The 26,805-nt window shown below is 33.6% G+C and overlaps 1 protein-coding gene across 1 annotated transcript; it reads left to right on the forward strand.

The window, feature by feature from the left end:
• The first annotated feature begins 291 nt into the window (after nucleotides 1-291).
• On the forward strand, nucleotides 292-25,197 carry LOC140152080 (uncharacterized). The gene is made up of 3 exons (XM_072174379.1): nucleotides 292-402; nucleotides 727-5,349; nucleotides 25,182-25,197. The coding sequence occupies exons 2-3, from the start codon at nucleotides 1,271-1,273 to the stop codon at nucleotides 25,195-25,197; spliced, it is 4,095 nt and encodes a 1,364-aa protein (XP_072030480.1). The 5' UTR covers nucleotides 292-402; nucleotides 727-1,270.
• Nucleotides 25,198-26,805: the final 1,608 nt, after the last annotated feature.

Consider the following 26,805-nt stretch of genomic DNA (forward strand, 5'->3'; position numbering starts at 1 on the left):
TGATGTTTGAAGAATTAGCAGACAAAACTATTCACCGTACACAGCAAGAAAACGACGTACACTTACATCATTATAATGATTATGATGCTGTGGGCCTACTTCAAAACCGTAAGTAATTTAACTGTTATGGATATTTTTGTCGACAAGTTAGTAAGCAAGTTAGTAAGCAAGTAACATGCACTGTTATAGGCTGATAACATTTCATGGTTCAGTAATGATTATGATGCTGTGGGCCTACTCCAAAGCCGTAAGTAATTTACTTGTTATGGATATTTTTCTCGACAGATTACACTATGACTTGTGAAACCTTTGTATGAATCCACACGACCAGACTCTACTCAGCACCATCAGTCGATCTTCTTTGTCTGAACACAGATGGTCTTAATCGCCACTACATTATTGGTAAGAGGTATTGCTTAAAAGCAATTAACTTTTCTCATAAGATCTACTACTCGGGCTGATGTTTGAAGAATTAGCAGACAAAACTATTCACCGTACACAGCAAGAAAACGACGTACACTTACATCATTATAATGATTATGATGCTGTGGGCCTACTTCAAAACCGTAATTAATTTAACTGTTATGGATATTTTTTGTCGACAAGTTGGTAAGCAAGTTAGTAAGCAAGTAACATACACGGCATGGTTCAACAATGATTATGATGTTGTGGGCCTACTTCAAAGCCGTAAGTAATTTACCTGTCACGGATATTATTTCTCGACAGATTACACCATGTCTTGTGAAACCGTTGTCTAAATCCACACGACCAGTCTCTACTCAGCACAATCAGTCGATCTTCTTTGTCTGAACACAGACGGTCTGAATCGCCGCTGCATTATTGGTAAGGGGTGTTGCTTTTCTTATAAAGATATACTACTTTGGCTGCTGTTTGAAGCATTAGCAGACAAAACTAGTCACTGTATTCAGCAACAGTGTTCAGCAACAGACGACGCAACATCTGAAAGAATTGTAAATCAGGTGCAGACATACTTTTTGCGGACACAGATTCTTGTTCAATCATCATTAACACATTGTATAAAGTTCAATGGTGCTCATGCTCAACAATACTCAAGAACAATTGTCAATTGTCAATTGCTGATTTGCATCGCACAGTTGAACCCGAAAGCTGCAAGCAACCACGAATACCTGTCTCTAAGTTCCTGGAGTTGTTATAGTCACGATAGAGGGCTCGCCCAGTAAAACAAAAACATTTTGAAGTGCAAAATAATATTATTAACTGACCGAATTGATTGAAACGAACTCAAAATATGGAAGGACATCAAACTTTCCTCAAGAATCTCATCACTACTATTTTGGTAGTTTCGCTAGCCTGTAAACGGGAACTAAATGCCACTGCAAATTTAGAAGTTATGGCCGAGTCCTGCCTTCTCACGATGGACAACAATGATGGACAAAACACGACTACATTAACTGGCGACCAAAGTGAAACTTGCAGTGTACAATTGGAAACATCTGTCGGAACAGGAATTGTGATACAAATACCACAGCAACTTCCTCCTGATGCATTTGTGTATGTAGAAAAACGAAAGGATATACTGAATTGCGAAAACAAATATGTGGTAATTGTAACAGATGAACCGTGTTTCCTTACATTTTCACACACAAAACTCCAGTTATATCTACATGGTAATACCAATATTTTCATCAGCGAAATTCCAATAAACCAGTCTCTATCCATGTGCTTAGAAGAGAATACTGATACAGAAAGGATGAACAACGATTCCAGATTACAGGATTCAAAACCTTGCAATGTGAATGAATTCAATCACACTATAACTTGTTCTCTGTTTCATCAAACGTGCTATTTTGAATTTCCATCTAATTGTGAAGTCACTCTAGGTAACATATATGCAGAGTTAACGTGTTACAATTCCCAGCCAAGTCACACAGCACTGATAATTTATCCGGATAATGTCATTACATTAGACATTTCAGTACAAAATATTGCAGAGATAAATCTAAACGCCTTTATCAATCTGAAACGTCTACTGGAGCTTGATATTAGTTATAACATATTAACTGAAATACACCCTCAAGCATTCGCAGGTTTGAAAATTCTTAACGAACTTGACTTGCGTGTTAATCAGTTAAAAACACTAGACGCTCACGTGTTTGATGGCTTATATGGTCTTACGAAACTATTTCTTAATGATAACGAGTTAACTGATTTGCCAACTGGCTTGTTTAGAAGTGTAAGAAAACTTGAAACTCTATACCTTTATGCAAATCAGATTAATACATTAGATGACAACATCTTCAATAATTTACCCAATATCTTTAGATTAGATCTTGACGACAATAAACTGACCAATTTGCGAAAAGGGTTGTTCAAAGGAGTGCCAAGCCTTGAAACGTTGTACCTCAATGGAAATCAGATACGTTCACTGGACGGAGATTTGTTTAATGAGACCAGTAAGTTGGTTTATCTGAATCTACGTGACAACATCCTGACTACTATCCCAAGAGGGTTGTTTAAAGGTTTGACAAACCTTGAAACATTGTACCTCAGTGAAAATCACATTATTTCATTGGATGGGGATTTATTCGATGACACAAGTAAACTGACTTTGCTATCTCTTCATGATAACAACCTGCAAATGTTACCAAGTGGGTTGTTTAAAAGTGTAAGAAAACTTGAAACTCTATACCTTTATGCAAATCAGATTAATACACTAGATGAAAACATCTTCAATAATTTACCCAATCTTATCAGATTAGATCTTGACGACAATAAACTGACCAATTTGCGAAAAGGGTTGTTCAAAGGAGTGCCAAGCCTTGAAACGTTGTACCTCAATGGAAATCAGATACGTTCACTGGACGGAGATTTGTTTAATGAGACTAGTAAGTTGGTTTATCTGAATCTACGTGACAACATCCTGACTACTATCCCAAGAGGATTGTTTAAAGGTTTGACAAACCTGGAAACATTGTACCTCAGTGAAAATCACATTATTTCATTGGATGGGGATTTATTCGATGACACAAGTAAACTGACTTTGCTATCTCTACATGATAACAACCTGCAAAGTTTACCAAGTGGATTGTTCAAAAGTACAAATAAACTTGAAATATTATACCTTTATGCAAACCAAATAAATATATTAGATGAAAACATCTTCAATAATTTACACAATCTCATCAGATTAGATCTTGACGACAATAAACTGACCAATTTGCGAAAAGGGTTATTCAAAGGAGTGCCAAGCCTCGAAACGTTGTACCTCAATGGAAATCAGATAAGTTCACTAGACGGGTATTTGTTTAATGAGACCAGTAAGCTAGTTAATCTGTTTCTATATGACAATATTTTGACCACTTTGCCAAGATCACTGTTCAAAGGTTTGACAAACCTTCAAAAGTTGCATCTTTATGAAAATCAGATAAGTTCTCTCGACGGAGATTTGTTTAATGAGACCAGTAGGCTGGTTGAACTGCATTTGTACAACAACAATCTGACAAAGTTTCCACGACGGTTGTTCAAAGGGTTGACAAACCTCGAAACGTTATATCTGTTTGGAAATCAGATACACAAGCTTGATGAAGATATTTTTAATGAATTAAAAAATCTCGTTGGATTAGATCTTGACGACAATCAACTGACTACATTGCCAAGAGGTCTGTTTAAGGGAGTGCCAAGTCTTGAAATTTTAAATCTCAATGGAAATCAGATAAGTTCACTAGACCAGAATTTGTTTAATGAGACCAGTAGGCTGGTTGATCTGTATCTATCTTACAACATCCTGACTACTTTGCCAAGAGGTTTGTTCAAAGGTTTGACAAAACTTCAAGTGTTGTATCTCCATGAAAATCAGATACGTTCACTCGACGGTGATTTGTTTAATGAGACCAGTAACCTGGTTGAACTCTCTTTGCGCAACAACAATCTGACAAGCTTACCACGACGATTGTTCAAAGGGTTGACAAACCTTCAAGTGTTGCATCTCTATGGAAATCAGATAACGTCTCTCGACGGAGATTTGTTTAATGAGACCAGTAACCTGGTTGTACTCTCTTTGCGCAACAACAATCTGATAAGCTTACCACGACGGTTGTTCAAAGGGTTGACAAACCTCGAAACGTTATTTCTCTTTGGAAATCAGATACACGAGCTTGATGAAGATATTTTTGATGAATTAAAAGATCTCGTTAGATTAGATCTTGATGACAATCAACTGACTACATTGCCAAGAGGTCTGTTTAAGGGAGTGCCAAGCCTTGAAATTTTAAGTCTCAATGGAAATCAAATAACTTCACTAGACGAGAATTTGTTTAATGAGACCAGCAAGCTGGTTGATCTACATCTACATGACAACATCCTGACTAGTTTACCAAGAGGGTTGTTCAAAGGTTTGACAAACCTTCAAGTGTTGCATCTCTATGGAAATCAGATAACGTCTCTCGACGGAGATTTGTTTAATGAGACCAGTAACCTGGTTGAACTGTCTTTGCGCAACAATAATCTGACAATATTACCACGACAGATGTTCAAAGGGTTGACAAACCTTGAAGCGTTATATCTCATTGGAAATCAGATACACGAGCTTGATGAAGATATTTTTGATGAATTAAAAGATCTCGTTAGATTAGATCTTGATGACAATCAACTGACTATTTTGCCAAAAGGTCTGTTCAAGGGAGTGCCAAGCCTTGAAATTTTAAGTCTCAATGGAAATCAAATAACTTCACTAGACGAGAATCTGTTTAATGAGGCCAGCAATCTGGTTGATCTGTATCTACATGACAACATCCTGACTACTTTGCCAAGAGGTTTGTTCAAAGGTTTGACCAACCTTCAAGTGTTGCATCTCTATGTAAATCAGATAACTTCTCTCGACGGTGAATTGTTTAATGAAACCATTAGCCTGGTTGAACTGTCTTTGCGTAACAACAATCTGGCAAGGTTACCACGACGATTGTTCAAAGGTTTGACAAGACTTCAAGTGTTGTATCTCTATGGAAATCAGATGAGTTCACTCGACGGAGATTTGTTTAATGAGACCAATAAGCTGGTTCATCTGTATCTACATGACAACGACCTGACTACTTTGCCAAGAGGGCTGTTCAAACGGATGATTAACCTGGAAACATTGAACCTCAATAAAAATCAAATTAGTTCATTAGATGGCGATATATTTAACGAAACAAGTAAACTGACTTTACTGTCTCTACATCATAACAACCTGAACATGTTACCAAGTGGGTTGTTTAAAAGTGTGAGACAACTTGAAATATTATACCTCAACGCAAACCAGATTACTCTATTAGATGAACATATTTTCGATGATTTACCCAATCTCAGAAGGCTACAATCTCAGAAAATATTGTTCGAACACTTTAAAGGCCTTATTGGAAATAGTCCCCCTTCTACCCCCGTACAATGTTGGCATACCCAATATGCTCATCTTCACATATCTTCTCCCAACATTGATTGGTGGGGAAAGGGAGGATATGCTTAAGATGAACATTGAGAGAACTCTATTATAAATCTTAGTTTCCAGTGACTCATATAGCGTGCGCACTATACTAAGATGAACATGGGAATTACAGTGGGTGTTCGAACACATTTTTCCGGGATTGTCTACAAAATTGCTTAGCAAAATCATCTGATTTTAGTTTTTGGACAATAACTCTGCAGTTACGCCATCGATTTTAATGCAATTTGGCACACATGTTAGACATATAATTTGCTATTATCCCACAAAATATGGAGGAAATCAATGAATATTTTGATAGCGTTCTGTTAGTATAGATTTAACATAGCGTTTTGTACACACAAATACAGGCCTAAATTATTTATGTGCCATGTTTATTGAGCATATGTACATGTGGTATAATTAATTTAGAGAAGGTGTTAATATTTTATATTCAGCTAAAACAGACATTACTCGTAAATTTAATGTTATGTATTTAAATGTCACAAATTTACCACTGTGTGATAAATCGGAGGGGGACGAGAGAGAGAGCGAGTGATAGGAAGGAGAGATACGCACAGGCTATGCACATTTATTGTTTTTAAAAACATTACTTGACCAACATTTAAGAAAATCAGCCTAATGTGTGAAATTGTGTTCATTAAACATTTTAAATACACCATGGTTAGGATGGTCAAATGGTGAATCATAACGATTTACACACATAGACAAGCACGCATTTCCAACGATTCACCATATAATAGAAAAGTAAATCCTATTATTCTTTATGTTTTGTGGTCAACCGTGCACAATGTGTGTTTTCAATGGGGAGATGTGCAATGATTTACCTTTACCATGAATAGGCTTTCACACTTTCAGTGTACACAGTTATACCCACTGAAGAGACAACGCAAATCATGTTTAATGAAATGTGCCAATTTGAGATTGCATAGGCCTAATAATAAAGGTCATTATCTATAATGCTCATAATGATCGGTGTTTAACTGAAAAACAACATTTTTGAATTGTTTATATTTTCTTTCTTTTTAAATCAAAAATAATGACAATCATGAAATAAGCCTGAACTTGCACACCAATCATTGACCATGTTAGTTAAAATATTATTGATTGATGTGTCCTATACATTGCGCATGTGTCTTTTAATGTAAAATTGGACTTGAACTTGAAACATATTGAACAGCAAGTGACATTTGCACTTTTTATTCTTCCTTCTTTTTAATGCATTATTTTCCTTTTACTTAGATTGTTTGTTTTATCTTCCTTTATTTAATTTTGGCATTTTCTTTCCTATTTTGTGTTGGTTTTGTTTCTTTGTTTCTTTGTTTCTTATATCTTTCATTATTATTTTTTGTGGGGGGTCTTTAATGACTTCTTTTTCGTTTTATTTGCTTGAAATCTTTGAAGTTTACTTTTGTGGGGTCAGGAATTACTGGTTTGGAAGGAGAAGTTTGGCAATGCATTGGACATAGGGTGGTAGATGTCGTTGCATTATTTTGCTATCTACTGCAGATAGCATTGACAAATTTGCATCCCACATCCGTGTGATGTTTGATTGACGGTGCCCTTAGTGTTATAGCAAATATAAAAGATGGTCCATGATTGTCCAAAAACATTGTCAACTTTTTAGCTATTCAAATTGCTATGTTTTAAACTGTTTGGGGATATGTATCAGGTATTTTACGTCTTATTCGACTTAAATTATTCAAAATTTGATGAAAATATATGTTTAAAGTGACCGATCCCTGAAATATTTGTGGATGTAATGTAATATTATTTATTGTATGTGTTCCCTATTATATATAAACTAACATGTCCAAGTTTCATTTGAATCGCTCTACTGGATCTGAAGTTATGATCCCAAATGTGAAAAAGCAAACACTGATTTTAGAATTCCTCAGACAATCTCAGAAAATATTGTTCGAACACTTTAAAGGCCTTATTGGAAATAGTCCCCTTCTACCCCCGTACAATGTTGGCATACCCAATATGCTCATCTTCACATATCTTCTCCCAACATTGATTGGTGGGGAAAGGGGCGGGGATATGCTTAAGATGAACATTGAGAGAACTCTATTATAAATCTTAGTTTCCAGTGACTCATATAGCGTGCGCACTATACTAAGATGAACATGGGAATTACAGTGGGTGTTCGAACACATTTTTTCCGGGATTGTCTACAAAATTGCTTAGCAAAATCATCTGATTTTAGTTTTTGGACAATAACTCTGCAGTTACGCCATCGATTTTAATGCAATTTGGCACACATGTTAGACATATAATTTGCTATTATCCCACAAAATATGGAGGAAATCAATGAATATTTTGATAGCGTTCTGTTAGTATAGATTTAACATAGCGTTTTGTACACACAAATACAGGCCTAAATTATTTATGTGCCATGTTTATTGAGCATATGTACATGTGGTATAATTAATTTAGAGAAGGTGTTAATATTTTATATTCAGCTAAAACAGACATTACTCGTAAATTTAATGTTATGTATTTAAATGTCACAAATTTACCACTGTGTGATAAATCGGAGGGGGGACGAGAGAGAGAGCGAGTGATAGGAAGAGAGAGATACGCACAGGCTATGCACATTTATTGTTTTTAAAAACATTACTTGACCAACATTTAAGAAAATCAGCCTAATGTGTGAAATTGTGTTCATTAAACATTTTAAATACACCATGGTTAGGATGGTCAAATGGTGAATCATAACGATTTACACACATAGACAAGCACGCATTTCCAACGATTCACCATATAATAGAAAAGTAAATCCTATTATTCTTTATGTTTTGTGGTCAACCGTGCACAATGTGTGTTTTCAATGGGGAGATGTGCAATGATTTACCTTTACCATGAATAGGCTTTCACACTTTCAGTGTACACAGTTATACCCACTGAAGAGACAACGCAAATCATGTTTAATGAAATGTGCCAATTTGAGATTGCATAGGCCTAATAATAAAGGTCATTATCTATAATGCTCATAATGATCGGTGTTTAACTGAAAAACAACATTTTTGAATTGTTTATATTTTCTTTCTTTTTTGGATCAAAAATAATGACAATCATGAAATAAGCCTGAACTTGCACACCAATCATTGACCATGTTAGTTAAAATATTATTGATTGATGTGTCCTATACATTGCGCATGTGTCTTTTAATGTAAAATTGGACTTGAACTTGAAACATATTGAACAGCAAGTGACATTTGCACTTTTTATTCTTCCTTCTTTTTAATGCATTATTTTCCTTTTACTTAGATTGTTTGTTTTATCTTCCTTTATTTAATTTTGGCATTTTCTTTCCTATTTTGTGTTGGTTTTGTTTCTTTGTTTCTTTGTTTCTTATATCTTTCATTATTATTTTTTGTGGGGGGTCTTTAATGACTTCTTTTTCGTTTTATTTGCTTGAAATCTTTGAAGTTTACTTTTGTGGGGTCAGGAATTACTGGTTTGAAGGAGAAGTTTGGCAATGCATTGGACATAGGGTGGTAGATGTCGTTGCATTATTTTGCTATCTACTGCAGATAGCATTGACAAATTTGCATCCCACATCCGTGTGATGTTTGATTGACGGTGCCCTTAGTGTTATAGCAAATATAAAAGATGGTCCATGATTGTCCAAAAACATTGTCAACTTTTTAGCTATTCAAATTGCTATGTTTTAAACTGTTTGGGGATATGTATCAGGTATTTTACGTCTTATTCGACTTAAATTATTCAAAATTTGATGAAAATATATGTTTAAAGTGACCGATCCCTGAAATATTTGTGGATGTAATGTAATATTATTTATTGTATGTGTTCCTATTATATATAAACTAACATGTCCAAGTTTCATTTGAATCGCTCTACTGGATCTGAAGTTATGATCCCAAATGTGAAAAAGCAAACACTGATTTTAGAATTCCTCAGACAATCTCAGAAAATATTGTTCGAACACTTTAAAGGCCTTATTGGAAATAGTCCCCTTCTACCCCCGTACAATGTTGGCATACTCAATATGCTCATCTTCACATATCTTCTCCCAACATTGATTGGTGGGGAAAGGGAGGGGATATGCTTAAGATGAACATTGAGAGAACTCTATTATAAATCTTAGTTTCCAGTGACTCATATAGCGTGCGCACTATACTAAGATGAACATGGGAATTACAGTGGGTGTTCGAACACATTTTTCCGGGATTGTCTACAAAATTGCTTAGCAAAATCATCTGATTTTAGTTTTTGGACAATAACTCTGCAGTTACGCCATCGATTTTAATGCAATTTGGCACACATGTTAGACATATAATTTGCTATTATCCCACAAAATATGGAGGAAATCAATGAATATTTTGATAGCGTTCTGTTAGTATAGATTTAACATAGCGTTTTGTACACACAAATACAGGCCTAAATTATTTATGTGCCATGTTTATTGAGCATAATGTACATGTGGTATAATTAATTTAGAGAAGGTGTTAATATTTTATATTCAGCTAAAAACAGACATTACTCGTAAATTTAATGTTATGTATTTAAATGTCACAAATTTACCACTGTGTGATAAATCGGAGGGGGGACGAGAGAGAGAGCGAGTGATAGGAAGGGAGAGATACGCACAGGCTATGCACATTTATTGTTTTTAAAAACATTACTTGACCAACATTTAAGAAAATCAGCCTAATGTGTGAAATTGTGTTCATTAAACATTTTAAATACACCATGGTTAGGATGGTCAAATGGTGAATCATAACGATTTACACACATAGACAAGCACGCATTTCCAACGATTCACCATATAATAGAAAAGTAAATCCTATTATTCTTTATGTTTTGTGGTCAACCGTGCACAATGTGTGTTTTCAATGGGGAGATGTGCAATGATTTACCTTTACCATGAATAGGCTTTCACACTTTCAGTGTACACAGTTATACCCACTGAAGAGACAACGCAAATCATGTTTAATGAAATGTGCCAATTTGAGATTGCATAGGCCTAATAATAAAGGTCATTATCTATAATGCTCATAATGATCGGTGTTTAACTGAAAAACAACATTTTTGAATTGTTTATATTTTCTTTCTTTTTGAATCAAAAATAATGACAATCATGAAATAAGCCTGAACTTGCACACCAATCATTGACCATGTTAGTTAAAATATTATTGATTGATGTGTCCTATACATTGCGCATGTGTCTTTTAATGTAAAATTGGACTTGAACTTGAAACATATTGAACAGCAAGTGACATTTGCACTTTTTATTCTTCCTTCTTTTTAATGCATTATTTTCCTTTTACTTAGATTGTTTGTTTTATCTTCCTTTATTTAATTTTGGCATTTTCTTTCCTATTTTGTGTTGGTTTTGTTTCTTTGTTTCTTTGTTTCTTATATCTTTCATTATTATTTTTTGTGGGGGGGGGGGTCTTTAATGACTTCTTTTTCGTTTTATTTGCTTGAAATCTTTGAAGTTTACTTTTGTGGGGTCAGGAATTACTGGTTTGGAAGGAGAAGTTTGGCAATGCATTGGACATAGGGTGGTAGATGTCGTTGCATTATTTTGCTATCTACTGCAGATAGCATTGATAAATTTGCATCCCACATCCGTGTGATGTTTGATTGACGGTGCCCTTAGTGTTATAGCAAATATAAAAGATGGTCCATGATTGTCCAAAACATTGTCAACTTTTTAGCTATTCAAATTGCTATGTTTTAAACTGTTTGGGGATATGTATCAGGTATTTTACGTCTTATTCGACTTAAATTATTCAAAATTTGATGAAAATATATGTTTAAAGTGACCGATCCCTGAAATATTTGTGGATGTAATGTAATATTATTTATTGTATGTGTTCCCTATTATATATAAACTAACATGTCCAAATTTCATTTGAATCGCTCTACTGGATCTGAAGTTATGATCCCAAATGTGAAAAAGCAAACACTGATTTTAGAATTCCTCAGACAATCTCAGAAAATATTGTTCGAACACTTTAAAGGCCTTATTGGAAATAGTCCCCTTCTACCCCCGTACAATGTTGGCATACCCAATATGCTCATCTTCACATATCTTCTCCCAACATTGATTGGTGGGGAAAGGGAGGGATATGCTTAAGATGAACATTGAGAGAACTCTATTATAAATCTTAGTTTCCAGTGACTCATATAGCGTGCGCACTATACTAAGATGAACATGGGAATTACAGTGGGTGTTCGAACACATTTTTCCGGGATTGTCTACAAAATTGCTTAGCAAAATCATCTGATTTTAGTTTTTGGACAATAACTCTGCAGTTACGCCATCGATTTTAATGCAATTTGGCACACATGTTAGACATATAATTTGCTATTATCCCACAAAATATGGAGGAAATCAATGAATATTTTGATAGCGTTCTGTTAGTATAGATTTAACATAGCGTTTTGTACACACAAATACAGGCCTAAATTATTTATGTGCCATGTTTATTGAGCATATGTACATGTGGTATAATTAATTTAGAGAAGGTGTTAATATTTTATATTCAGCTAAAAACAGACATTACTCGTAAATTTAATGTTATGTATTTAATGTCACAAATTTACCACTGTGTGATAAATCGGAGGGGGACGAGAGAGAGAGCGAGTGATAGGAAGGGAGAGATACGCACAGGCTATGCACATTTATTGTTTTTAAAAACATTACTTGACCAACATTTAAGAAAATCAGCCTAATGTGTGAAATTGTGTTCATTAAACATTTTAAATACACCATGGTTAGGATGGTCAAATGGTGAATCATAACGATTTACACACATAGACAAGCACGCATTTCCAACGATTCACCATATAATAGAAAAGTAAATCCTATTATTCTTTATGTTTTGTGGTCAACCGTGCACAATGTGTGTTTTCAATGGGGAGATGTGCAATGATTTACCTTTACCATGAATAGGCTTTCACACTTTCAGTGTACACAGTTATACCCACTGAAGAGACAACGCAAATCATGTTTAATGAAATGTGCCAATTTGAGATTGCATAGGCCTAATAATAAAGGTCATTATCTATAATGCTCATAATGATCGGTGTTTAACTGAAAACAACATTTTTGAATTGTTTATATTTTCTTTCTTTTTGGATCAAAAATAATGACAATCATGAAATAAGCCTGAACTTGCACACCAATCATTGACCATGTTAGTTAAAATATTATTGATTGATGTGTCCTATACATTGCGCATGTGTCTTTTAATGTAAAATTGGACTTGAACTTGAAACATATTGAACAGCAAGTGACATTTGCACTTTTTATTCTTCCTTCTTTTTAATGCATTATTTTCCTTTTACTTAGATTGTTTGTTTTATCTTCCTTTATTTAATTTTGGCATTTTCTTTCCTATTTTGTGTTGGTTTTGTTTCTTTGTTTCTTTGTTTCTTATATCTTTCATTATTATTTTTTGTGGGGGGGGGGGTCTTTAATGACTTCTTTTTCGTTTTATTTGCTTGAAATCTTTGAAGTTTACTTTTGTGGGGTCAGGAATTACTGGTTTGGAAGGAGAAGTTTGGCAATGCATTGGACATAGGGTGGTAGATGTCGTTGCATTATTTTGCTATCTACTGCAGATAGCATTGATAAATTTGCATCCCACATCCGTGTGATGTTTGATTGACGGTGCCCTTAGTGTTATAGCAAATATAAAAGATGGTCCATGATTGTCCAAAAACATTGTCAACTTTTTAGCTATTCAAATTGCTATGTTTTAAACTGTTTGGGGATATGTATCAGGTATTTTACGTCTTATTCGACTTAAATTATTCAAAATTTGATGAAAATATATGTTTAAAGTGACCGATCCCTGAAATATTTGTGGATGTAATGTAATATTATTTATTGTATGTGTTCCCTATTATATATAAACTAACATGTCCAAGTTTCATTTGAATCGCTCTACTGGATCTGAAGTTATGATCCCAAATGTGAAAAAGCAAACACTGATTTTAGAATTCCTCAGACATGTCTACAAAATTGCTTAGCAAAATCATCTGATTTTAGTTTTTGGACAATAACTCTGCAGTTACGCCATCGATTTTAATGCAATTTGGCACACATGTTAGACATATAATTTGCTATTATCCCACAAAATATGGAGGAAATCAATGAATATTTTGATAGCGTTCTGTTAGTATAGATTTAACATAGCGTTTTGTACACACAAATACAGGCCTAAATTATTTATGTGCCATGTTTATTGAGCATATGTACATGTGGTATAATTAATTTAGAGAAGGTGTTAATATTTTATATTCAGCTAAAACAGACATTACTCGTAAATTTAATGTTATGTATTTAAATGTCACAAATTTACCACTGTGTGATAAATCGGAGGGGGACGAGAGAGAGAGAGAGCGAGTGATAGGAAGGAGAGATACGCACAGGCTATGCACATTTATTGTTTTTAAAAACATTACTTGACCAACATTTAAGAAAATCAGCCTAATGTGTGAAATTGTGTTCATTAAACATTTTAAATACACCATGGTTAGGATGGTCAAATGGTGAATCATAACGATTTACACACATAGACAAGCACGCATTTCCAACGATTCACCATATAATAGAAAAGTAAATCCTATTATTCTTTATGTTTTGTGGTCAACCGTGCACAATGTGTGTTTTCAATGGGGAGATGTGCAATGATTTACCTTTACCATGAATAGGCTTTTCACACTTTCAGTGTACACAGTTATACCCACTGAAGAGACAACGCAAATCATGTTTAATGAAATGTGCCAATTTGAGATTGCATAGGCCTAATAATAAAGGTCATTATCTATAATGCTCATAATGATCGGTGTTTAACTGAAAAACAACATTTTTGAATTGTTTATATTTTCTTTCTCTTTTTTGGATCAAAAATAATGACAATCATGAAATAAGCCTGAACTTGCACACCAATCATTGACCATGTTAGTTAAAATATTATTGATTGATGTGTCCTATACATTGCGCATGTGTCTTTTAATGTAAAATTGGACTTGAACTTGAAACATATTGAACAGCAAGTGACATTTGCACTTTTTATTCTTCCTTCTTTTTAATGCATTATTTTCCTTTTACTTAGATTGTTTGTTTTATCTTCCTTTATTTAATTTTGGCATTTTCTTTCCTATTTTGTGTTGGTTTTGTTTCTTTGTTTCTTATATCTTTCATTATTATTTTTTGTGGGGGGGGGGGGTCTTTAATGACTTCTTTTTCGTTATATTTGCTTGAAATCTTTGAAGTTTACTTTTGTGGGGTCAGGAATTACTGGTTTGGAAGGAGAAGTTTGGCAATGCATTGGACATAGGGTGGTAGATGTCGTTGCATTATTTTGCTATCTACTGCAGATAGCATTGACCAATTTGCATCCCACATCCGTGTGATGTTTGATTGACGGTGCCCTTAGTGTTATAGCAAATATAAAAGATGGTCCATGATTGTCCAAAAACATTGTCAACTTTTAGCTATTCAAATTGCTATGTTTTAAACTGTTTGGGGATATGTATCAGGTATTTTACGTCTTATTCGACTTAAATTATTCAAAATTTGATGAAAATATATGTTTAAAGTGACCGATCCCTGAAATATTTGTGGATGTAATGTAATATTATTTATTGTATGTGTTCCTATTATATATAAACTAACATGTCCAAGTTTCATTTGAATCGCTCTACTGGATCTGAAGTTATGATCCCAAATGTGAAAAAGCAAACACTGATTTTAGAATTCCTCAGACAATCTCAGAAAATATTGTTCGAACACTTTAAAGGCCTTATTGGAAATAGTCCCCCTTCTACCCCCGTACAATGTTGGCATACCCAATATGCTCATCTTCACATATCTTCTCCCAACATTGATTGGTGGGGAAAGGGAGGATATGCTTAAGATGAACATTGAGAGAACTCTATTATAAATCTTAGTTTCCAGTGACTCATATAGCGTGCGCACTATACTAAGATGAACATGGGAATTACAGTGGGTGTTCGAACACATTTTTTCCGGGATTGTCTACAAAATTGCTTAGCAAAATCATCTGATTTTAGTTTTTGGACAATAACTCTGCAGTTACGCCATCGATTTTAATGCAATTTGGCACACATGTTAGACATATAATTTGCTATTATCCCACAAAATATGGAGGAAATCAATGAATATTTTGATAGCGTTCTGTTAGTATAGATTTAACATAGCGTTTTGTACACACAAATACAGGCCTAAATTATTTATGTGCCATGTTTATTGAACATATGTACATGTGGTATAATTAATTTAGAGAAGGTGTTAATATTTTATATTCAGCTAAAAACAGACATTACTCGTAAATTTAATGTTATGTATTTAAATGTCACAAATTTACCACTGTGTGATAAATCGGAGGGGGACGAGAGAGAGAGAGCGAGTGATAGGAAGGAGAGATACGCACAGGCTATGCACATTTATTGTTTTTAAAAACATTACTTGACCAACATTTAAGAAAATCAGCCTAATGTGTGAAATTGTGTTCATTAAACATTTTAAATACACCATGGTTAGGATGGTCAAATGGTGAATCATAACGATTTACACACATAGACAAGCACGCATTTCCAACGATTCACCATATAATAGAAAAGTAAATCCTATTATTCTTTATGTTTTGTGGTCAACCGTGCACAATGTGTGTTTTCAATGGGGAGATGTGCAATGATTTACCTTTACCATGAATAGGCTTTCACACTTTCAGTGTACACAGTTATACCCACTGAAGAGACAACGCAAATCATGTTTAATGAAATGTGCCAATTTGAGATTGCATAGGCCTAATAATAAAGGTCATTATCTATAATGCTCATAATGATCGGTGTTTAACTGAAAAACAACATTTTTGAATTGTTTATATTTTCTTTCTTTTTTTTTCAAAAATAATGACAATCATGAAATAAGCCTGAACTTGCACACCAATCATTGACCATGTTAGTTAAAATATTATTGATTGATGTGTCCTATACATTGCGCATGTGTCTTTTAATGTAAAATTGGACTTGAACTTGAAACATATTGAACAGCAAGTGACATTTGCACTTTTATTCTTCCTTCTTTTTAATGCATTATTTTCCTTTTACTTAGATTTTTTGTTTTATCTTCCTTTATTTAATTTTGGCATTTTCTTTCCTATTTTGTGTTGGTTTTGTTTCTTTGTTTCTTTTTTTTTTTTATTTTTTTTTTTGTGGGGGGGGGGGTCTTTAATGACTTCTTTTTCGTTTTATTTGCTTGAAATCTTTGAAGTTTACTTTTGTGGGGTCAGGAATTACTGGTTTGAAGGAGAAGTTTGGCAATGCATTGGACATAGGGTGGTAGATGTCGTTGCATTATTTTGCTATCTACTGCAGATAGCATTGATAAATTGCATCCCACATCCGTGTGATGTTTGATTGACGGTGCCCTTAGTGTTATAGCAAATATAAAAGATGGTCCATGATTGTCCAAAAACATTGTCAACTTTTTAGCTATTCAAATTGCTATGTTTTAAACTGTTTGGGGATATGTATCAGGTATTTTACGTCTTATTCGACTTAAATTATTCAAAATTTGATGAAAATATATGTTTAAAGTGACCGATCCCTGAAATATTTGTGGATGTAATGTAATATTATTTATTGTATGTGTTCCCTATTATATATAAACTAACATGTCCAAGTTTCATTTGAATCGCTCTACTGGATCTGAAGTTATGATCCCAAATGTGAAAAAGCAAACACTGATTTTAGAATTCCTCAGACAATCTCAGAAAATATTGTTCGAACACTTTAAAGGCCTTATTGGAAATAGGCCCCCTTCTACCCCCGTACAATGTTGGCATACCCAATATGCTCATCTTCACATATCTTCTCCCAACATTGATTGGTGGGGAAAGGGGAGGGATATGCTTAAGATGAACATTGAGAGAACTCTATTATAAATCTTAGTTTCCAGTGACTCATATAGCGTGCGCACTATACTAAGATGAACATGGGAATTACAGTGGGTGTTCGAACACATTTTTTCCGGGATTGTCTACAAAATTGCTTAGCAAAATCATCTGATTTTAGTTTTTGGACAATAACTCTGCAGTTACGCCATCGATTTTAATGCAATTTGGCACACATGTTAGACATATAATTTGCTATTATCCCACAAAATATGGAGGAAATCAATGAATATTTTGATAGCGTTCTGTTAGTATAGATTTAACATAGCGTTTTGTACACACAAATACAGGCCTAAATTATTTATGTGCCATGTTTATTGAGCATATGTACATGTGGTATAATTAATTTAGAGAAGGTGTTAATATTTTATATTCAGCTAAAACAGACATTACTCGTAAATTTAATGTTATGTATTTAAATGTCACAAATTTACCACTGTGTGATAAATCGGAGGGGGACGAGAGAGAGAGCGAGTGATAGGAAGGAGAGATACGCACAGGCTATGCACATTTATTGTTTTTAAAAACATTACTTGACCAACATTTAAGAAAATCAGCCTAATGTGTGAAATTGTGTTCATTAAACATTTTAAATACACCATGGTTAGGATGGTCAAATGGTGAATCATAACGATTTACACACATAGACAAGCACGCATTTCCAACGATTCACCATATAATAGAAAAGTAAATCCTATTATTCTTTATGTTTTGTGGTCAACCGTGCACAATGTGTGTTTTCAATGGGGAGATGTGCAATGATTTACCTTTACCATGAATAGGCTTTCACACTTTCAGTGTACACAGTTATACCCACTGAAGAGACAACGCAAATCATGTTTAATGAAATGTGCCAATTTGAGATTGCATAGGCCTAATAATAAAGGTCATTATCTATAATGCTCATAATGATCGGTGTTTAACTGAAAAACAACATTTTTGAATTGTTTATATTTTCTTTCTTTTTGGATCAAAATAATGACAATCATGAAATAAGCCTGAACTTGCACACCAATCATTGACCATGTTAGTTAAAATATTATTGATTGATGTGTCCTATACATTGCGCATGTGTCTTTTAATGTAAAATTGGACTTGAACTTGAAACATATTGAACAGCAAGTGACATTTGCACTTTTTATTCTTCCTTCTTTTTAATGCATTATTTTCCTTTTACTTAGATTGTTTGTTTTATCTTCCTTTATTTAATTTTGGCATTTTCTTTCCTATTTTGTGTTGGTTTTGTTTCTTTGTTTCTTTGTTTCTTATATCTTTCATTATTATTTTTTGTGGGGGGTCTTTAATGACTTCTTTTTCGTTTTATTTGCTTGAAATCTTTGAAGTTTACTTTTGTGGGGTCAGGAATTACTGGTTTGGAAGGAGAAGTTTGGCAATGCATTGGACATAGGGTGGTAGATGTCGTTGCATTATTTTGCTATCTACTGCAGATAGCATTGATAAATTTGCATCCCACATCCGTGTGATGTTTGATTGACGGTGCCCTTAGTGTTATAGCAAATATAAAAGATGGTCCATGATTGTCCAAAAACATTGCCAACTTTTTAGCTATTCAAATTGCTATGTTTTAAACTGTTTGGGGATATGTATCAGGTATTTTACGTCTTATTCGACTTAAATTATTCAAAATTTGATGAAAATATATGTTTAAAGTGACCGATCCCTGAAATATTTGTGGATGTAATGTAATATTATTTATTGTATGTGTTCCCTATTATATATAAACTAACATGTCCAAGTTTCATTTGAATCGCTCTACTGGATCTGAAGTTATGATCCCAAATGTGAAAAAGCAAACACTGATTTTAGAATTCCTCAGACATGTCTACAAAATTGCTTAGCAAAATCATCTGATTTTAGTTTTTGGACAATAACTCTGCAGTTACGCCATCGATTTTAATGCAATTTGGCACACATGTTAGACATATAATTTGCTATTATCCCACAAAATATGGAGGAAATCAATGAATATTTTGATAGCGTTCTGTTAGTATAGATTTAACATAGCGTTTTGTACACACAAATACAGGCCTAAATTATTTATGTGCCATGTTTATTGAGCATATATGTACATGTGGTATAATTAATTTAGAGAAGGTGTTAATATTTTATATTCAGCTAAAAACAGCCATTACTCGTAAATTTAATGTTATGTATTTAATGTCACAAATTTACCACTGTGTGATAAATCGGAGGGGGACGAGAGAGAGAGCGAGTGATGGGAAGGGAGAGATACGCACAGGCTATGCACATTTATTGTTTTTAAAAACATTACTTGACCAACATTTAAGAAAATCAGCCTAATGTGTGAAATTGTGTTCATTAAACATTTTAAATACACCATGGTTAGGATGGTCAAATGGTGAATCATAACGATTTACACACATAGACAAGCACGCATTTCCAACGATTCACCATATAATAGAAAAGTAAATCCTATTATTCTTTATGTTTTGTGGTCAACCGTGCACAATGTGTGTTTTCAATGGGGAGATGTGCAATGATTTACCTTTACCATGAATAGGCTTTCACACTTTCAGTGTACACAGTTATACCCACTGAAGAGACAACGCAAATCATGTTTAATGAAATGTGCCAATTTGAGATTGCATAGGCCTAATAATAAAGGTCATTATCTATAATGCTCATAATGATCGGTGTTTAACTGAAAAACAACATTTTGAATTGTTTATATTTTCTTTCTTTTTGGATCAAAAATAATGACAATCATGAAATAAGCCTGAACTTGCACACCAATCATTGACCATGTTAGTTAAAATATTATTGATTGATGTGTCCTATACATTGCGCATGTGTCTTTTAATGTAAAATTGGACTTGAACTTGAAACATATTGAACAGCAAGTGACATTTGCACTTTTTATTCTTCCTTCTTTTTAATGCATTATTTTCCTTTTACTTAGATTGTTTGTTTTATCTTCCTTTATTTAATTTTGGCATTTTCTTTCCTATTTTGTGTTGGTTTTGTTTCTTTGTTTCTTTGTTTCTTATATCTTTCATTATTATTTTTTGTGGGGGGTCTTTAATGACTTCTTTTTCGTTTTATTTGCTTGAAATCTTTGAAGTTTACTTTTGTGGGGTCAGGAATTACTGGTTTGGAAGGAGAAGTTTGGCAATGCATTGGACATAGGGTGGTAGATGTCGTTGCATTATTTTGCTATCTACTGCAGATAGCATTGACAAATTTGCATCCCACATCCGTGTGATGTTTGATTGACGGTGCCCTTAGTGTTATAGCAAATATAAAAGATGGTCCATGATTGTCCAAAACATTGTCAACTTTTTAGCTATTCAAATTGCTATGTTTTAAACTGTTTGGGGATATGTATCAGGTATTTTACGTCTTATTCGACTTAAATTATTCAAAATTTGATGAAAATATATGTTTAAAGTGACCGATCCCTGAAATATTTGTGGATGTAATGTAATATTATTTATTGTATGTGTTCCCTATTATATATAAACTAACATGTCCAAGTTTCATTTGAATCGCTCTACTGGATCTGAAGTTATGATCCCAAAAAAAAAAAAGCAAACACTGATTTTAGAATTCCTCAGACAATCTCAGAAAATATTGTTCGAACACTTTAAAGGCCTTATTGGAAATAGTCTCCCTTCTACTCCCGTACAATGTTGGCATACCTAATATGCTCATCTTCACATATCTTCTCCCAACATTGATTGGTGGGGAAAGGAGGGATATGCTTAAGATGAACATTGAGAGAACTCTATTATAAATCTTAGTTTCCAGTGACTCATATAGCGTGCGCACTATACTAAGATGAACATGGGAATTACAGTGGGTGTTCGAACACATTTTTTCCGGGATTGTCTACAAAATTGCTTAGCAAAATCATCTGATTTTAGTTTTTGGACAATAACTCTGCAGTTACGCCATCGATTTTAATGCAATTTGGCACACATGTTAGACATATAATTTGCTATTATCCCACAAAATATGGAGGAAATCAATGAATATTTTGATAGCGTTCTGTTAGTATAGATTTAATATATAGCGTTTTGTACACACAAATACAGGCCTAAATTATTTATGTGCCATGTTTATTGAGCATATGTACATGTGGTATAATTAATTTAGAGAAGGTGTTAATATTTTATATTCAGCTAAAAACAGACATTACTCGTAAATTTAATGTTATGTATTTAATTGTCCCAAATTTACCACTGTGTGATAAATCGGAGGGGGGAGAGAGAGAGCGAGTGATAGGAAGGAGAGATACGCACAGGCTATGCACATTTATTGTTTTTAAAAACATTACTTGACCAACATTTAAGAAAATCAGCCTAATGTGTGAAATTGTGTTCATTAAACATTTTAAATACACCATGGTTAGGATGGTCAAATGGTGAATCATAACGATTTACACACATAGACAAGCACGCATTTCCAACGATTCACCATATAATAGAAAAGTAAATCCTATTATTCTTTATGTTTTGTGGTCAACCGTGCACAATGTGTGTTTTCAATGGGGAGATGTGCAATGATTTACCTTTACCATGAATAGGCTTTCACACTTTCAGTGTACACAGTTATACCCACTGAAGAGACAACGCAAATCATGTTTAATGAAATGTGCCAATTTGAGATTGCATAGGCCTAATAATAAAGGTCATTATCTATAATGCTCATAATGATCGGTGTTTAACTGAAAAACAACATTTTGAATTGTTTATATTTTCTTTCTTCAAACAATCAAAAATAATGACAATCATGAAATAAGCCTGAACTTGCACACCAATCATTGACCATGTTAGTTAAAATATTATTGATTGATGTGTCCTATACATTGCGCATGTGTCTTTTAATGTAAAATTGGACTTGAACTTGAAACATATTGAACAGCAAGTGACATTTGCACTTTTTATTCTTCCTTCTTTTTAATGCATTATTTTCCTTTTACTTAGATTGTTTGTTTTATCTTCCTTTATTTAATTTTGGCATTTTCTTTCCTATTTTGTGTTGGTTTTGTTTCTTTGTTTCTTTGTTTCTTATATCTTTCATTATTATTTTTTGTGGGGGGTCTTTAATGACTTCTTTTTCGTTTTATTTGCTTGAAATCTTTGAAGTTTACTTTTGTGGGGTCAGGAATTACTGGTTTGGAAGGAGAAGTTTGGCAATGCATTGGACATAGGGTGGTAGATGTCGTTGCATTATTTTGCTATCTACTGCAGATAGCATTGACGAATTTGCATCCCACATCCGTGTGATGTTTGATTGACGGTGCCCTTAGTGTTATAGCAAATATAAAAGATGGTCCATGATTGTCCAAAAACATTGTCAACTTTTTAGCTATTCAAATTGCTATGTTTTAAACTGTTTGAGGATATGTATCAGGTATTTTACGTCTTATTCGACTTAAATTATTCAAAATTTGATGAAAATATATGTTTAAAGTGACCGATCCCTGAAATATTTGTGGATGTAATGTAATATTATTTATTGTATGTGTTCCCTATTATATATAAACTAACATGTCCAAGTTTCATTTGAATCGCTCTACTGGATCTGAAGTTATGATCCCAAATGTGAAAAAGCAAACACTGATTTTAGAATTCCTCAGACAATCTCAGAAAATATTGTTCGAACACTTTAAAGGCCTTATTGGAAATAGTCCCCCTTCTACCCCCGTACAATGTTGGCATACCTAATATGCTCATCTTCACATATCTTCTCCCAACATTGATTGGTGGGGAAAGGGGAGGGGATATGCTTAAGATGAACATTGAGAGAACTCTATTATAAATCTTAGTTTCCAGTGACTCATATAGCGTGCGCACTATACTAAGATGAACATGGGAATTACAGTGGGTGTTCGAACACATTTTTTCCGGGATTGTCTACAAAATTGCTTAGCAAAATCATCTGATTTTAGTTTTTGGACAATAACTCTGCAGTTACGCCATCGATTTTAATGCAATTTGGCACACATGTTAGACATATAATTTGCTATTATCCCACAAAATATGGAGGAAATCAATGAATATTTTGATAGCGTTCTGTTAGTATAGATTTAACATAGCGTTTTGTACACACAAATACAGGCCTAAATTATTTATGTGCCATGTTTATTGAGCATATGTACATGTGGTATAATTAATTTAGAGAAGGTGTTAATATTTTATATTCAGCTAAAACAGACATTACTCGTAAATTTAATGTTATGTATTTAAATGTCACAAATTTACCACTGTGTGATAAATCGGAGGGGGGACGAGAGAGAGCGAGTGATAGGAAGGGAGAGATACGCACAGGCTATGCACATTTATTGTTTTTAAAAACATTACTTGACCAACATTTAAGAAAATCAGCCTAATGTGTGAAATTGTGTTCATTAAACATTTTAAATACACCATGGTTAGGATGGTCAAATGGTGAATCATAACGATTTACACACATAGACAAGCACGCATTTCCAACGATTCACCATATAATAGAAAAGTAAATCCTATTATTCTTTATGTTTTGTGGTCAACCGTGCACAATGTGTGTTTTCAATGGGGAGATGTGCAATGATTTACCTTTACCATGAATAGGCTTTCACACTTTCAGTGTACACAGTTATACCCACTGAAGAGACAACGCAAATCATGTTTAATGAAATGTGCCAATTTGAGATTGCATAGGCCTAATAATAAAGGTCATTATCTATAATGCTCATAATGATCGGTGTTTAACTGAAAAACAACATTTTGAATTGTTTATATTTTCTTTCTTTTTGGATCAAAAATAATGACAATCATGAAATAAGCCTGAACTTGCACACCAATCATTGACCATGTTAGTTAAAATATTATTGATTGATGTGTCCTATACATTGCGCATGTGTCTTTTAATGTAAAATTGGACTTGAACTTGAAACATATTGAACAGCAAGTGACATTTGCACTTTTTATTCTTCCTTCTTTTTAATGCATTATTTTCCTTTTACTTAGATTGTTTGTTTTATCTTCCTTTATTTAATTTTGGCATTTTCTTTCCTATTTTGTGTTGGTTTTGTTTCTTTGTTTCTTTGTTTCTTATATCTTTCATTATTATTTTTTGTGGGGGGTCTTTAATGACTTCTTTTTCGTTTTATTTGCTTGAAATCTTTGAAGTTTACTTTTTGTGGGGTCAGGAATTACTGGTTTGGAAGGAGAAGTTTGGCAATGCATTGGACATAGGGTGGTAGATGTCGTTGCATTATTTTGCTATCTACTGCAGATAGCATTGCCAAATTTGCATCCCACATCCGTGTGATGTTTGATTGACGGTGCCCTTAGTGTTATAGCAAATATAAAAGATGGTCCATGATTGTCCAAAAACATTGTCAACTTTTTAGCTATTCAAATTGCTATGTTTTAAACTGTTTGGGGATATGTATCAGGTATTTTACGTCTTATTCGACTTAAATTATTCAAAATTTGATGAAAATATATGTTTAAAGTGACCGATCCCTGAAATATTTGTGGATGTAATGTAATATTATTTATTGTATGTGTTCCTATTATATATAAACTAACATGTCCAAGTTTCATTTGAATCGCTCTACTGGATCTGAAGTTATGATCCCAAATGTGAAAAAGCAAACACTGATTTTAGAATTCCTCAGACAATCTCAGAAAATATTGTTCGAACACTTTAAAGGCCTTATTGGAAATAGTCCCCTTCTACCCCCGTACAATGTTGGCATACCTAATATGCTCATCTTCACGTAGGTTCGCCCAACTTTGATTGGTGGAGAAAGGGGAGGTGATATGCTTAAGATGAACATTGAGAGAACTCTATTATAAATCTTAGTTTCCAGTGACTCATATAGCGTGCGCACTATACTAAGATGAACATGGGAATTACAGTGGGTGTTCGAACACATTTTTCCGGGATTGTCTACAAAATTGCTTAGCAAAATCATCTGATTTTAGTTTTTGGACAATAACTCTGCAGTTACGCCATCGATTTTAATGCAATTTGGCACACATGTTAGACATATAATTTGCTATTATCCCACAAAATATGGAGGAAATCAATGAATATTTTGATAGCGTTCTGTTAGTATAGATTTAACATAGCGTTTTGTACACACAAATACAGGCCTAAATTATTTATGTGCCATGTTTATTGAGCATATGTACATGTGGTATAATTAATTTAGAGAAGGTGTTAATATTTTATATTCAGCTAAAACAGACATTACTCGTAAATTTAATGTTATGTATTTAAATGTCACAAATTTACCACTGTGTGATAAATCGGAGGGGGACGAGAGAGAGCGAGTGATAGGAAGGAGAGATACGCACAGGCTATGCACATTTATTGTTTTAAAAACATTACTTGACCAACATTTAAGAAAATCAGCCTAATGTGTGAAATTGTGTTCATTAAACATTTTAAATACACCATGGTTAGGATGGTCAAATGGTGAATCATAACGATTTACACACACAGACAAGCACGCATTTCCAACGATTCACCATATAATAGAAAAGTAAATCCTATTATTCTTTATGTTTTGTGGTCAACCGTGCACAATGTGTGTTTTCAATGGGGAGATGTGCAATGATTTACCTTTACCATGAATAGGCTTTCACACTTTCAGTGTACACAGTTATACCCACTGAAGAGACAACGCAAATCATGTTTAATGAAATGTGCCAATTTGAGATTGCATAGGCCTAATAATAAAGGTCATTATCTATAATGCTCATAATGATCGGTGTTTAACTGAAAAACAACATTTTTGAATTGTTTATATTTTCTTTCTTATTTGGATCAAAAATAATGACAATCATGAAATAAGCCTGAACTTGCACACCAATCATTGACCATGTTAGTTAAAATATTATTGATTGATGTGTCCTATACATTGCGCATGTGTCTTTTAATGTAAAATTGGACTTGAACTTGAAACATATTGAACAGCAAGTGACATTTGCACTTTTTATTCTTCCTTCTTTTTAATGCATTATTTTCCTTTTACTTAGATTGTTTGTTTTATCTTCCTTTATTTAATTTTGGCATTTTCTTTCCTATTTTGTGTTGGTTTTGTTTCTTTGTTTCTTTGTTTCTTATATCTTTCATTATTATTTTTTTGTGGGGGGGGGGGGTCTTTAATGACTTCTTTTTCGTTTTATTTGCTTGAAATCTTTGAAGTTTACTTTTGTGGGGTCAGGAATTACTGGTTTGGAAGGAGAAGTTTGGCAATGCATTGGACATAGGGTGGTAGATGTCGTTGCATTATTTTGCTATCTACTGCAGATAGCATTGACCAATTTGCATCCCACATCCGTGTGATGTTTGATTGACGGTGCCCTTAGTGTTATAGCAAATATAAAAGATGGTCCA

The sequence above is a fragment of the Amphiura filiformis genome, chromosome 5, assembly GCF_039555335.1.
Source record: "Amphiura filiformis chromosome 5, Afil_fr2py, whole genome shotgun sequence".
In the NCBI taxonomy this organism is placed as follows: domain Eukaryota; kingdom Metazoa; phylum Echinodermata; class Ophiuroidea; order Amphilepidida; family Amphiuridae; genus Amphiura; species Amphiura filiformis.